Source organism: Pimephales promelas, chromosome 5 (genome assembly GCF_988280905.1).
Source record: "Pimephales promelas chromosome 5, fPimPro1.hap1.1, whole genome shotgun sequence".
Lineage (NCBI taxonomy): Eukaryota > Metazoa > Chordata > Actinopteri > Cypriniformes > Leuciscidae > Pimephales > Pimephales promelas.
Window position 1 is genome coordinate 42,598,017 of NC_142773.1, and position 13,155 is coordinate 42,611,171.

At 36.7% G+C, this 13,155-nt stretch overlaps 1 protein-coding gene across 1 annotated transcript in view; it reads left to right on the forward strand.

Annotated features, from left to right (window-relative positions):
• The window catches only part of LOC120471303 (protein unc-13 homolog A), a 72,725-nt gene that overhangs the window by 39,674 nt on the left and 19,896 nt on the right, over positions 1-13,155 (forward strand). Inside the window, exons 16-24 of the mRNA XM_089131596.1 lie at positions 1,523-1,750; positions 3,853-3,994; positions 6,116-6,285; positions 6,388-6,503; positions 7,611-7,774; positions 8,126-8,279; positions 9,578-9,646; positions 9,811-9,900; positions 11,552-11,686. Coding sequence (XP_088987722.1) covers positions 1,523-1,750; positions 3,853-3,994; positions 6,116-6,285; positions 6,388-6,503; positions 7,611-7,774; positions 8,126-8,279; positions 9,578-9,646; positions 9,811-9,900; positions 11,552-11,686 — 1,268 coding nt within the window. The remainder of the gene's footprint in view (positions 1-1,522; positions 1,751-3,852; positions 3,995-6,115; positions 6,286-6,387; positions 6,504-7,610; positions 7,775-8,125; positions 8,280-9,577; positions 9,647-9,810; positions 9,901-11,551; positions 11,687-13,155) is intronic.

The following is a 13,155-nucleotide window of genomic DNA, read 5'->3' on the forward strand; positions in this document are numbered from 1 at the left end:
CACTATGATTACACGAGGTAAAAACGATATAAATACTGTTGGTTTTCTCACACAAACCGCTCGTTTCGTGTCATTAAATCATGTTTAATTTGGACTTCTCTGTGCTGCTCTTTGGTGGACCCCCTTAGCCTCCAGTGTATGACTGATAGACAACAACGGTTTGACTGAAAAATGTCAAAATTGAAAATACTGTGGAAACAAAGACACCTACATCTTGGATGCCCTTGAGGTAAGATAAAACATATCAAAAATTAATTTCAAAGTGAACTATCCCTTTAAAATTATTTATATTGTTATGCTTTTTAAAATGTTACTTTTCATGCTAAAATTTTAAATATCAAAAGACACGTTATTGTCTCCTAAAAGAAAGAATCGGCTCTGAACTGCCAAAACGAGTCGTCAGCATTTACAGTCTCACTTCCTATTACAAAACCTACATAACAATGTAACAAATTGGCATAATACCAGCATATGGTTTTCATTGGCTGCCGGTGAACAGCGTCTCCTTAGCTCCGCCCTAAAACACTGCAGTTGTAGCTGAGACTGGAAGAGTTTGGTTTGTGTTGTCTTGTAAATCCACTTTTCTGCACTTCAAAAGGACGAGGACTCGCGCTGGAACTGATACGGAAATACAGACGCCATCGTTTCGATCACTGTGAATCAAGTATTGCAATGCAGATATGGAAATAGGCATTTGGTTGTATGTGGTCGACCAATCACAGCAGAGTGGGCCGTCTGACCAATCAGAGCTGAGCTGCTCTCAGAAAGGCGGGGTTTAGAGAGGCCGAACCGTTTCAGACAGCTGATGCTGCAGTCGAGATTATGAGGAAATGTTGACTTTGGGTGCATGTAAACCTTTTGTCAACATTAGTGACCTTTAAAATAGCATAAATGAGGCATTTGATCTTATAGCTAGACAAATTACTGGAAAATTGAAAATCGTAGAAAGTTTTGGAAGTTTTTCTTACGCAGTTTTCTGAGAATCTTCACATCAAAGAAATTGAGCTTGTGTAAGAAGCTTTGTGCAGTCCATAGACATATACACTAGACCTCACCTTGGATACGGCAGTTCATTGGAACGAATGCGTCAATAGAGCCGCCATCTTGAAACAGGGGAGCCCCTCCACTTTAATGCATCAGCGTCAATGTAGTAGACACAGGTCTAACGGAAATTAAATCACCATAAATCATCATGAATGTGATTTTTCTTGCTTTTTTGGTTTGTTCCAACGGCCAGACATGTATTCATCATTGATTCCAGAAAGACATTTTTTTTTTTTTAAACGTTCTTCCTAGTTCAGATTTCATCCGTGAACATCATACGCTGCACAAAAGTCCACCACCATCAATGAATTCGACGTAAAGGCAGAGATAGCAGCGTTACCTAGCTACTTCCTATGACAAGACCCCTGTTCCAAGATGGCGGCAGTTTTGACGCATGCTTAGAACCCCAAAGGTGAGGTCTAGTGTATATGTCTATGTGTGCAGTCATTAGAGCTGATGTTGTGGATGTGTCCTTCAGGAGCTGCTGAGAAGAGCTCGAAACATGGCGCTGAGGATCGAACGCAGAACATCATCATGGTCCTGAAGGACCGCATGAAGATCCGCGAGCGCAACAAACCTGAGATCTTCGAGCTGATCCAAGAAGTGTTCGACATTCCCAAGGCGAGCCACGGGACTCAGATGAAACAAATCAAGCAGAGCGTTCTGGACGGGACGTCCAAGTGGTCGGCCAAAATCAGCATCACAGGTGATTTGACTGATGCTTTTATTCACAGCTACTCAGAGTCGGCGCCAGAGCAGATCTACTGGAGGGGCATTGGGTCATCAGTGGGGGGGCACTGCCGTTTAAGAAATATTTTGACGCAAAAAAACAAAAAACGAAACACCTTTTATTATTATAATTATTATTTATAATTATTATTTGCGAATTTCCCCACCACTTTTTGCCAGGGTCGATGTTGTCCCGGCACTTTTATACATCTCGATCTCGCGGCACGGATGTACCAATACAAATAAATAAAACATATCCGTATTCATTTGTTAAATAAGAGGCGATATAGCACGCTGAAATGTGTTGTTTTTTAAATCAAGTGATCAAAGTGCTCGGTGACTCGATCTGTGGTGCTGAAGTGTTCTCTTGTGGCTCGCGCTGCCACAATAAACATTTTCACACGGACGCGCGCTTGATCTGTTGCGGCGAAATCTCTATTCGTACCGGTGAATTCCAAAGTAAAATGCACTCAAACATGTCCCTGCTTGACAACCACTGATAAACATAATCGGTTTTAATGATGGGGGAAAAAAAATAATTATGCGAGTGTGGGTTAGAACCCAAAATCTTTTGCACGCCAGTCTAAGGTTTTACCACTGGACCACTACAGCACTTACAATGAAAAGTCGGATTGGATGTATCTATTTCTTCATGTGAAAATTCTTGGCACCAACACATATTAGATCCACTTAGACAAAAAATTAAACACAATGTACTATTTAAATAGATTGCTGAACATTTGGTATTGTATAGCCTACATCTGATTTATGATTTAGAAACTGTGGTAGGAGGGGCATCAATGAGCGCTAGGGGGGGCACGGCCCTCGAATGCCCCACCATAGCGCCGACCCTGCAGCTACTTTACATTGCATTGAAGTTATACATTTGATCAGTTCATGCATTCGCTGGGAATCGAACCTACGACCCATGAAGTCATGCTCTTGTGTAAAAAAAAACATGAAATATAATCTACACTCACCTAAAGGATTATTGGGAACACCTCATTAATGCAGTTATCTAATCAACCAATCACATGGCAGTTGCTTCAATGCATTAAGGGGTGTGGTCCTGGTCAAGACAATCTCCTGAACTCCAAACTGAATGTCAGAATGGGAAAGAAAGGGGATTTAAGCCATTTCGAGACACAGTCTGCTCAGTTACTGGGATTTTCACGCACAACCATTTCTAGGGTTTACAAAGAATGGTGTGAAAAGGGAAAAACGAAAATGAAAATGGGCGAAAATGCCTTGTTGATGCTCGAGGTCAGAGGAGAACGGGCCGACCGATTCAAGCTGATAGAAGAGCAACTTTGACTGAAATAACCACTCGTTACAACCGAGGTATTCAGACAACACACACAACCTTGAGGCGGATGGGCTACAACAGCAGAAGACCCCACCGGGTACCACTCATCTCCACTACACATAGGAAAAAGAGGCAAGAGCTCCCCAAAACTGGACAGTTGAAGACTGGAGAAATGTCGCCTGGTCTGATGAGTCTCGATTTCTGTTCTCGATTTGGCGTAAACAGAATGAGGACATGGATCCATCATGCCTTGTTCCCACTGTGCAGGCTGGTGGTGGTGGTGTAATGGTTTTCTTGGCACACTTTAGGCCCCTTAGTGCCAATTGGCCATCGTTTAAACGCCACGGCCTACCTGAGCATTGTTTCTGACCATGTCCATCCCTTTATGGCCACCATGTCCCCATCCTCTGATGGCTACTTCCAGCAGGATAAATAATGCACCATGAATCATTTCAAATTGGTTTCTTGAACATGTCAATGAGTTGACTGTACTAATATGGCCGCCACAGTCACCAGATCTCAACCCAATAGATCATCTTTGGGATGTGGTGGAACGGGAGCTTCATCCCACAAATCTCCATCAACTGCAAGATGCGATCCGATCAATATGGGCCAACATCTCTAAAGAACACTTGTTGAATCAATGCCACGTAGAATTAAGGCAAAAGGGGGTCAAACAGTATTAGTGTGGTGTTCCTAATAATCCTTTAGGGGAGTGTATATTGCATCATCTTAATAGCCATCTGTAAAAGTATTTGTTTGTTTTCTGTCAGTGGTGTGTGCTCAGGGTCTCCAGGCGAAGGATAAGACGGGTTCGAGTGACCCTTACGTCACCGTACAGGTGGGGAAAACCAAGAAGAGAACCAAGACCATCTACGGCAATCTCAACCCCATCTGGGACGAGAGCTTCCACTTGTGAGTGATGGATCAAAGCAAAATATGCAATCAAAATTAAACTGTTTAGTGTCTTAAATTAAAAATCGGTCTTATTGAATGATTCATCAGTGCATGTTAATCTGATGGAGAAATGTGTTGTTAAATCAATGTTATTTTAGAATCATTGATTATACTTTTTGTTAATATTTTAAATGACATTTTATTTGTATATTTTTTGGTTACATTTTAATTTAAAAGTTTTTGTACAATTGTTTTAGTCATTTTTATTAGATATTTTTAAAAATATTGTCTGTACCATTTTTATAAAGGTTAGTTAACATTAGCTAACTACATTAGTTAGCATGAACTAATAATGAACTGCACGTATACAGCATTTAGTAATCTTTGTTAATGTTAACTTTACGTAAAAAAAACTTATCTCGTTATTTTGACTTAATAAGTTGTTAAAACGACATAATATCTCGTTATAAAGACATAATGAGTCGTTAAAACGACATTATCTTCTTAAAACAACATAAGATCTCGTTATAACGACATAAGTCGTTATTTCGACTTAAGTCGTTAAAACGACATAATATCTCGTTATAATGACATATCTTGTTAAAACGACATAATATCTCGTTATAATGACATAATAAGTTGTTAAAACTACATATTATCTTGTTAAAACAACATAAGATCTCGTTATAACGACATAAGTCGTTATTTCGACTTAAGTCCTTAAAAAGACATAATATCTCGTTATAACGACATATTTTGTTAAAACGACATAATATCTCGTTATAACGACATAATAAGTCGTTAAAACAACATTATCTTGTTAAAACAACATAAGATCTCGTTATAACGACATAAGTCGTTATTTCGACTTAAGTCGTTAAAACGACATAATATCTCGTTATAACGACATATCTTGTTAAAACGACATATCTCGTTAAAACGACATATCTCGTTATAACGACATAAGTCGTTAAAACGCCATTATCTTGTTAAAACAACATAAGATCTCGTTATAACGGCATAAGTCGTAATTTCAACTTAAGTCGTTAAAACTACATAATATCTCGTTATAACGACATATCTTGTTAAAACGACATAATATCTCATTGTAATGACATAATAAGTCGTTAAAACGCCATTATCTTGTTAAAACAACATAAGATCTCGTTATAACGACATAAGTCGTTATTTCGGCTTAAGTCGTTAAAACTACATAATATCTCGTTATAACGACATAATAAGTCATTAAAACGACATATTATCTTGTTAAAACAACATAAGATCTCGTTATAACGACGTAAGTCGTTATTTCGACTTAAGTCGTTAAAACTGTATAATATCTCGTTATAACAAGATATTATGTCGTTAGAACGACTTATTAAGTCCAAATAAGTCGTTATTGCGACTTAAGTCGTTAAAACGGCATAATATCTCGTTATAACGACATATCTTGTTAAAACGACATAATATCTCGTTATAATGACATAAGTCGTTATTTCGACATAAATATTTCTTTATTTCGACATAAGGGGCGCATTCCAATATGCGTTAAGCTATACAATTTAGTGTTTGTATAATGCCTTTTATGTCACTGTCATTATAACAAGATATTATGTCGTTAGAACGACTTATTAATTCCAAATAAGTCGTTATTGCGACTTAAGTCGTTAAAACGGCATAATATCTCGTTATAACGACATATCTTATTAAAACAACATAATATCTCGTTATAACGAAATAAGTCGTTATTTCGACATAAATATTTCGTTATTTCGACATAAGGGGCGCATTCCAATATGCATTAAGCTATATAATTTAGTGTTCGCATAATGCCTTTTATGTCACTGTCGTTATAACAAGATATTATGTCGTTAGAACGACTTATTAAGTCCAAATAACGAGATAAGTTTTCTTTTTTTTTTCTCACCTTGCGGTTCAGGGCTTCGGTATACTACTACTAATACTTTATTAAAATCTTGTTAACATTAGTTAATCCACTGTGACCTGACAATGAACAAAGATTGACAAACACAGTAACAAATGGATTGCTCATGGTTAGTTAATACATTAACTAGTGTTAACTAATGAACCTTACTGTAAAGTGTTGCGTATGAAGTTTTTAATTTCTGTGGTGTGCAGTGAGTGCCATAACTCTTCAGACCGGATAAAGGTGCGCGTCTGGGATGAGGATGATGATATCAAGTCTCGTGTAAAGCAACGGTTCAAGCGCGAGTCTGACGACTTTCTGGGACAGACGATCATCGAAGTGCGAACGCTCAGTGGAGAAATGGACGTCTGGTACAACCTAGGTAAGTCAAAGTGATTGTTTACTTATTATAGAAGTGGCTCGAGCAATATATGATCTTGAGGGAATTATTAATGTCTCTCTCTCTCGCTCTCTCTCTGAATAGACAAGCGGACGGATAAATCGGCCGTATCAGGAGCGATCCGCATGCACATCAGTGTGGAGATTAAAGGAGAGGAGACTGTGGCTCCGTACCACGTTCAGTACACCTGCCTGCATGAGGTACATGCAAATATATAAAACACACATCGGACCCTATCATACACCCGGCGCAGTGCTGCGTAAGGCACGACACGAGTGTGTTTTACTCGTTTCAGCACGACGCATTTTTCATTTTTCAAGTCGACCAGTTTTCATGTCTAAGTTTTTTAAATAGCAAATATTACTATTTACTTTCACTCATAAATGCCACATTACAGTATTTCTCAAGGGTTTTTATCTGTTCTGTGTTAATAGTGTTTTCGTCTGTTTTATACTTTAAAATCTCATTAGACCAAAATGTCACCACATATTGCATATTAAAAACCATATTCATTCTGGTTGTCTGCAAATTTGTCATTTTGCTTAGAATTTTCCTCATATTTTTGAGGTAAAGATTATGCTGGCCTGGAAACCAGTGTTATTTTAGTATTATTTATACAATATTTAAATTTAATTATTTAAATTTAGCTCTTATTAAAACTATGTTATTTTTAATATATTGTGTGTAATATATTAATGTTATAATTATTTTTATAATACCTTTATTTTTATTTTTTATTTTTATAATTTAGAAATTTTGGAATGTGCTTTTGTCAGTTTTAGTAGTTTTTTTTTTGATATTACTATTTAGGTTTAATTAATTTTTACTTAAGTTTTAGGTTTAATTAATATTTATTTAAGTTTCAGATTTAATTAATTTATTTTAATTGTAATAATTATTTTATTTTTTTTAATTTAATTTTAATTATTTTTTTTATATTTTTTTATAATTAAATTTTTTTTATAATTTTTTTATTTTAATAATTATTTTAATAATTTTTATTACGTAATTTTTGTGCTTTAACGTATTTTAGTTATTTGCCATTTGTTTTTTTGTTTTTTTGTTTTTTTTCATAAAATGTGAAATGTAATATTTTTATATTTTTTTATTATTAATTATTATTATAATTATAATTATTATTATTATTAAAAAAATGTCTTAAGTAGTTTTAGTTAGCGATAATAACCCAGCTGGAGACTCATTGCTCACACCTGATTGGGACGAAAAACTAAATCTGTGCAATCGGTGCGTTGAAAATCTTCAGGAATAATCGGTGACTGAGTCCTCAACCCATTTTTGATTTGTAGCACATCTTCCACTACACCACGGAGAAGCAGAACAGCGGCGGCGTGAAGATCCCCGACGCCAAAGGCGATGACGCCTGGAAAGTGTATTACGAAGAGACGGCGCAGGAGATCGTGGACGAGTTCGCCATGAGATATGGAGTGGAGTCGATCTATCAGGCCATGACGTAAGTAGACTGAACGAAGCAACCAATGTAGGAACTGGAGTGAATGCATGAAACATATTCCACAAATATGGATCAAAATAGTATGTGAAACTCTTAAAGGTGATATATTATGCCCCTTTTCACAAGATATAATATAAATCTATGGTGTCCCCATAATGTGTCTGTGAAATTTCAGCTCAAAATACTCCCGGATCATTTATTATAGCTTGTCAAATTTGTCTATGTGAGCAAAAACGTGTGCGTGTCCCTTTAAATGCAAATGAGCTGCAGCTCCGCCTCTGTTTTAGGCCTGTAACTACTCCTTTAAGGCCTGTAAATGCCAGTAACCTTGTGCTCTGTGTTTGTGTTTAGGCATTTTGCATGTCTGTCCTCGAAGTACATGTGTCCCGGTGTGCCTGCGGTCATGAGCACACTTCTGGCCAACATTAACGCTTATTACGCCCACACCACACAGTCCTCCAACAACGTGTCCGCCTCCGACCGCTTCGCCGCATCCAACTTTGGGGTCAGTTCACATCTCAACCACATAAAGCTCATTTAACTCACGTTTAAAACATTGGATAGCTACAGCTGGATGCAAATAATGACATAAAATAAGATAAGCATAGTAGATATCTGTTTTAATAATTGTTGTGTTGTTGGATTACACTACTGGCCAGGAAGAAATTAATTAGGGCTGTCAAACGATTAATCGCGATTAATCGCATCCGAAATAAAAGTTTTTGTTTACACAATATATGTGGGTGCACTGTGTATAATTATTTAATATATATAAATACTATTTATAAATACACACACACGCTTGTTTATATTTAAGAAATATGTTCATGTATATACTGTATATAGATTTATATTAGGGCTGTGCAAAAATTAATTGCGATTAATCGCATCCAAAATAAAAGTCTGTGTTTACATAATATATTTGTGTGTGCTGTATATAATTATTTTGTATATATAAATACCTATGCATGCATGTATATATTTAAGTATAAATTCTGTATATATATATATATATATATAAATACATAATCTATATTATAGAAATATAAATATTTTATATATGAATAACACATTTTCTTAAATATATACATGCATGTGTGTGTATTTATATATATAAAATAATTATACAGCACACACAAATATATTATGTAAACACAGACTTTTATTTTGGATGCGATTAATCGCAATTAATTTTTGCACAGCCCTAATTTATATATAATATGTAAAAATATAAATATTTTATATATATAAATAATATTTTTTCTTAAATATACATGCATGTGTGTGTATTTATATATATATATATATATATATACAAAATAATTATACTCAGTGCACCCACATATATTATGTAAACACATACTTTTATTTTGGATGCGATTAATCGCAATTAATTGTTTGACAGCCCTAAAATCAATACTTTTATTCAGCAATTAAATTGATCAAAAGTAACATTACAGATATTTATACCATGCATACGATTATTTTGAACTTTCTATTCATCAAAGAATCCTGAAACACTAATGTATCACAGTTTCCACTAAAAATATGAAGCTGTTTTCAACATTGATAATAATGATAAATGTGTCTTGATCATCAGATCCTCATATTAGAGTGATTTCTGAAGGATCATGTGACATGTGATAAATTCATAGGAATAAATTACACTTTACTGTATATTCACAAACATAATATTTCAGATTTTATTGTATTTTTGATCTAATAAACGCAGCCTTGGAGAGCAGAAGGGATTTTTTTTTCGTTTAAAGTTTACATTTTACATATGTTAACTTTTGTTTGCAGAAAGAGAGGTTTGTGAAACTGCTGGACCAACTGCACAACTCCCTGAGGATCGACCTCTCGATGTACAGGGTATATTCACACACTCTCCTGGATGAATAATGAATATTATTGAGTAATGAGTATAACTTATATAAATGACCTCCAGATCTATTGATTACTGAAGAATTGTTGTTGTTGTAGAGTGTGTATTTGTGTTTGTAACGTGTGTGTGTGTGTGTGTGTGTGTGTTTCAGAATAATTTTCCAGCCAGTAGTCCTGAGAGGTTGCAGGATCTGAAGTCCACTGTAGATCTTCTGACCAGCATCACTTTCTTCCGAATGAAGGTTTGCTCTGTTTTCTTCTATTATGATTTTTCAGATATTCCCTTTCTTATGCTGCGTTCACACCGGACACGAATAGCGCGTCAAATTCGGGTCTACCGCGTCTAGTTTGATGCTTGACCACTTTGTGTTAATTGGCGCGTCAAGAGCGAAACTGATGCGGATAAACTAAAAAGTTTGAAGCGAAATTTACGCGCGTCTCGAGTAGGGCTGGGCGATATGACGATATATATCGTCAGTGGTGGAATGTAACGAAGTACAATTACTTTGTTATTTTACTTAAGTACATTTTTCACGTATCTTTACTTTACTTAAGTAGAATAAATAGTGCATACTTTTTACTTTTACTTCGTTACATTTTGCAGCAATTATTATACTTTCTACTCCACTACATTTCTACAACTTTTGTTACATTTTCTTTAAATTTTCTGATCAGTTTTTCCCCTGCCAAAACGTAATCTGACCATCCGTTCGTTGCACGTTTGTCTCACCAGTGACGTTTGGTTGCCATAGATATATCAACCCGGTCACACTAAATGCGTCTCGCACGCAGTGCGTTCATCATGCGATTTATACGCGAAAATTTGTTTTTATGTGCATAGGAAACGCACCGAGTTTCACCATTTGCTCGCTCCAGGACCTGTTGTCCCGCATCAGAGCGAGGATACCCTCGCCCTCATCCACCTAATCTAGCTGTCATTTATTTTTGTTTTGATGATAAATAGAGCCAGCCTCCAAAAGTTATTAACCTGTCCTGTGATTTTTTTTTTTCTCTCTCTCACGTCCAGACACGAACTTATGCACATATGTTGATTGTCTTTACATCATAATACTATTTTCATATAATCTAGCTATGGAATAAATAACATTCAATACAAAATGAACATGTCTCGTATATAGAAATAAAGCTTTAAGTGATAAAATATTTGCTTTGTTGTGCATAATCCCACCATGCATTTAGTCATATTACAAAATAATTTATTGAAGCATCCAGACACTTCACCACATGAGCAAGCAGCTAGGCTCCTGATTGGTTAACGCGGCGCGTCAAACGCGTGAATGCACAAACTAAATCATTCGCGCTTAACACGCCAGAAGCTCAATTCGCGCGAACGAGGCGTATTCGCGTCTTCCACGGCGCGCTCCACGCCTCATACGCGCCGCAGGAATTTTTTACGCGCGTAACGTGTCTTTGCATTGACTTAACATTGAAATCTTTCACGCCTGACGTGCTATTCGCGTCCGGTGTGAACGTAGCAATACAGTGTGTTTTAAAGCGGTTTGTGAGTGTAAAAGTTTTGTGCAGATAAATGGAGTGTTTGTCTCCTAAAAGAGACGAGAAACGAGTCGTCAGTAATTCAGTCTCACTTCCTGCTGAACCTGCGCAGGTTTGGAACTAATTAGCATAATTCCAGCCTCTGGTCTTGATTGGCTGAACAGCGTCTCTTAGCTCCGCCCTCAAACACTAGTGTATCTGAGAGTGGAAGAGTTTGGTTCGTGTTGTTCGTGTTGAGAAGACGTACGACGTCTCGACTGTCCTAAACCTGTTGTAGGAGACTCCAGAACAACTTTGAGAGTAGTTGTTGTTTATAACTCTTCAGCAATATTCCTCTAAATGTAAAGAATAACTGTTGGTGTGTGTGTGTGTTTTCAGGTCCAGGAACTGCAGAGTCCACCGAGAGCGAGTCAAGTCGTCAAAGACTGTGTCAAAGCGTGTCTCAACTCAACGTACGAGTACATCTTTAATAACTGCCATGAGCTCTACAGCCGAGAATACCAGAACGACCCAGTGAGTATGTGTGTGTGTGTGTTCTGATTGACAGCTGCTCCACCCTATCAAATGAGACACAAAGTTATTAAAGGAGTAGTTCACTTTTAAAAAAACTTTTGCTGATAATTTCCTCACCCCCATGTCATCCAAGATGTCCATGTCTTTCTTTCTTCAGTCGGTTTTTGATGAAAACATTCCAGGATTTTCTCCATATAATGGACTTCAATGGGGTCCAAACGGTTCAAGGTCCAAATGAGAGTTTCAGTGCAGCTTCAAAGGGCTTTAAACGACTCCAGACGATGAATAAGGATCTTATTAAGCGAAACGATCGCTCATTTAAAAAATAAATAACAAAGTTTAAGTTTTATAAGCTCAAATGCTCGTCTTGCTCTGTTCTGTGACTCTCCTGTTCGAACTCGTTCATCAAAATGAACGAATCTCAAACAAAAACACGCATCAGAGAACAGAGCAAGGCGAGCATTTGAGCTTATAAAACTTAAACTTTGTTATTTATTTATTAAATGAGCGATCGTTTCGCTAGATAAGACCCTTATTCATCTGTTTTATGCTGTTTAGTAATTCAGAGCAGAAGTTCTTCTCATGGAAAATGAAATATTGATTATGGTAGAGGTGTTGTGGCAGTTATGAATGGAGAAGAGCTGCAGTGTGTCGTATGTCTCTCTCTCTCTCTCTCTCTCTCTCTCTCTCTCTCTCTCTCTCACTTGCACTGCAGAACATTATTCGCAAGATGGAAAACACTCAAAACAGGTCTTGAGTTTTTGACGCCTCATAACCGTAGCGCTCACTGATGCTCCCTGTGTGTGTGTGTGTGTGTGTGTGTAGATCTGAGACAATTATAGGCCATAAATGCACAGGAGGCATTCTCGCTTGCGTTATTTCTGTAATTGTCAATTTGTTTTCTCCAGTAACCGTGAGCGGCTGCGCTACAGCAAAATGTTTCTAAAAAATGACATTCATCTAAACATTCTTAAATCAAGATGCATTGACTCGAGATGCGTCACGGGGTCAGAACAATAATCTTGTTTTTCCATTAAACAGGGTTTTCTGACCCCGGCATTGGGAGATATTTGTTCTTGTTTTAAAGAGGCTGGATGTAGAATTCAGAAACCCTTGTTATAGCGACACCGGTGGCCGTTAGGTGAACTGCAGCAGCACTTTAAATCTTCCCTGCAAAACATCCCGTCCTTCACATAAAAATCAGTCTACACGCTTAAAGACAACCTAGCAAGGTGCAAAAGGTTTTTGTTTAGTTTCTTGACAAGCTGTTAGAAAAAGGAAGCGGTTAGATGCTATTACACTAAGTGAAAATAGTATTTTCTTTGCAATAAGTGTAAATAGTAGTTAGATATAGTTATACTTATAAATAGTGGCAGATACTATATGCACCTCAGTGCTGTTGTACATTAACCGGTATGCAATAATATATATATTTTTTTATATTTATTACAATTATTAAATGGATACCA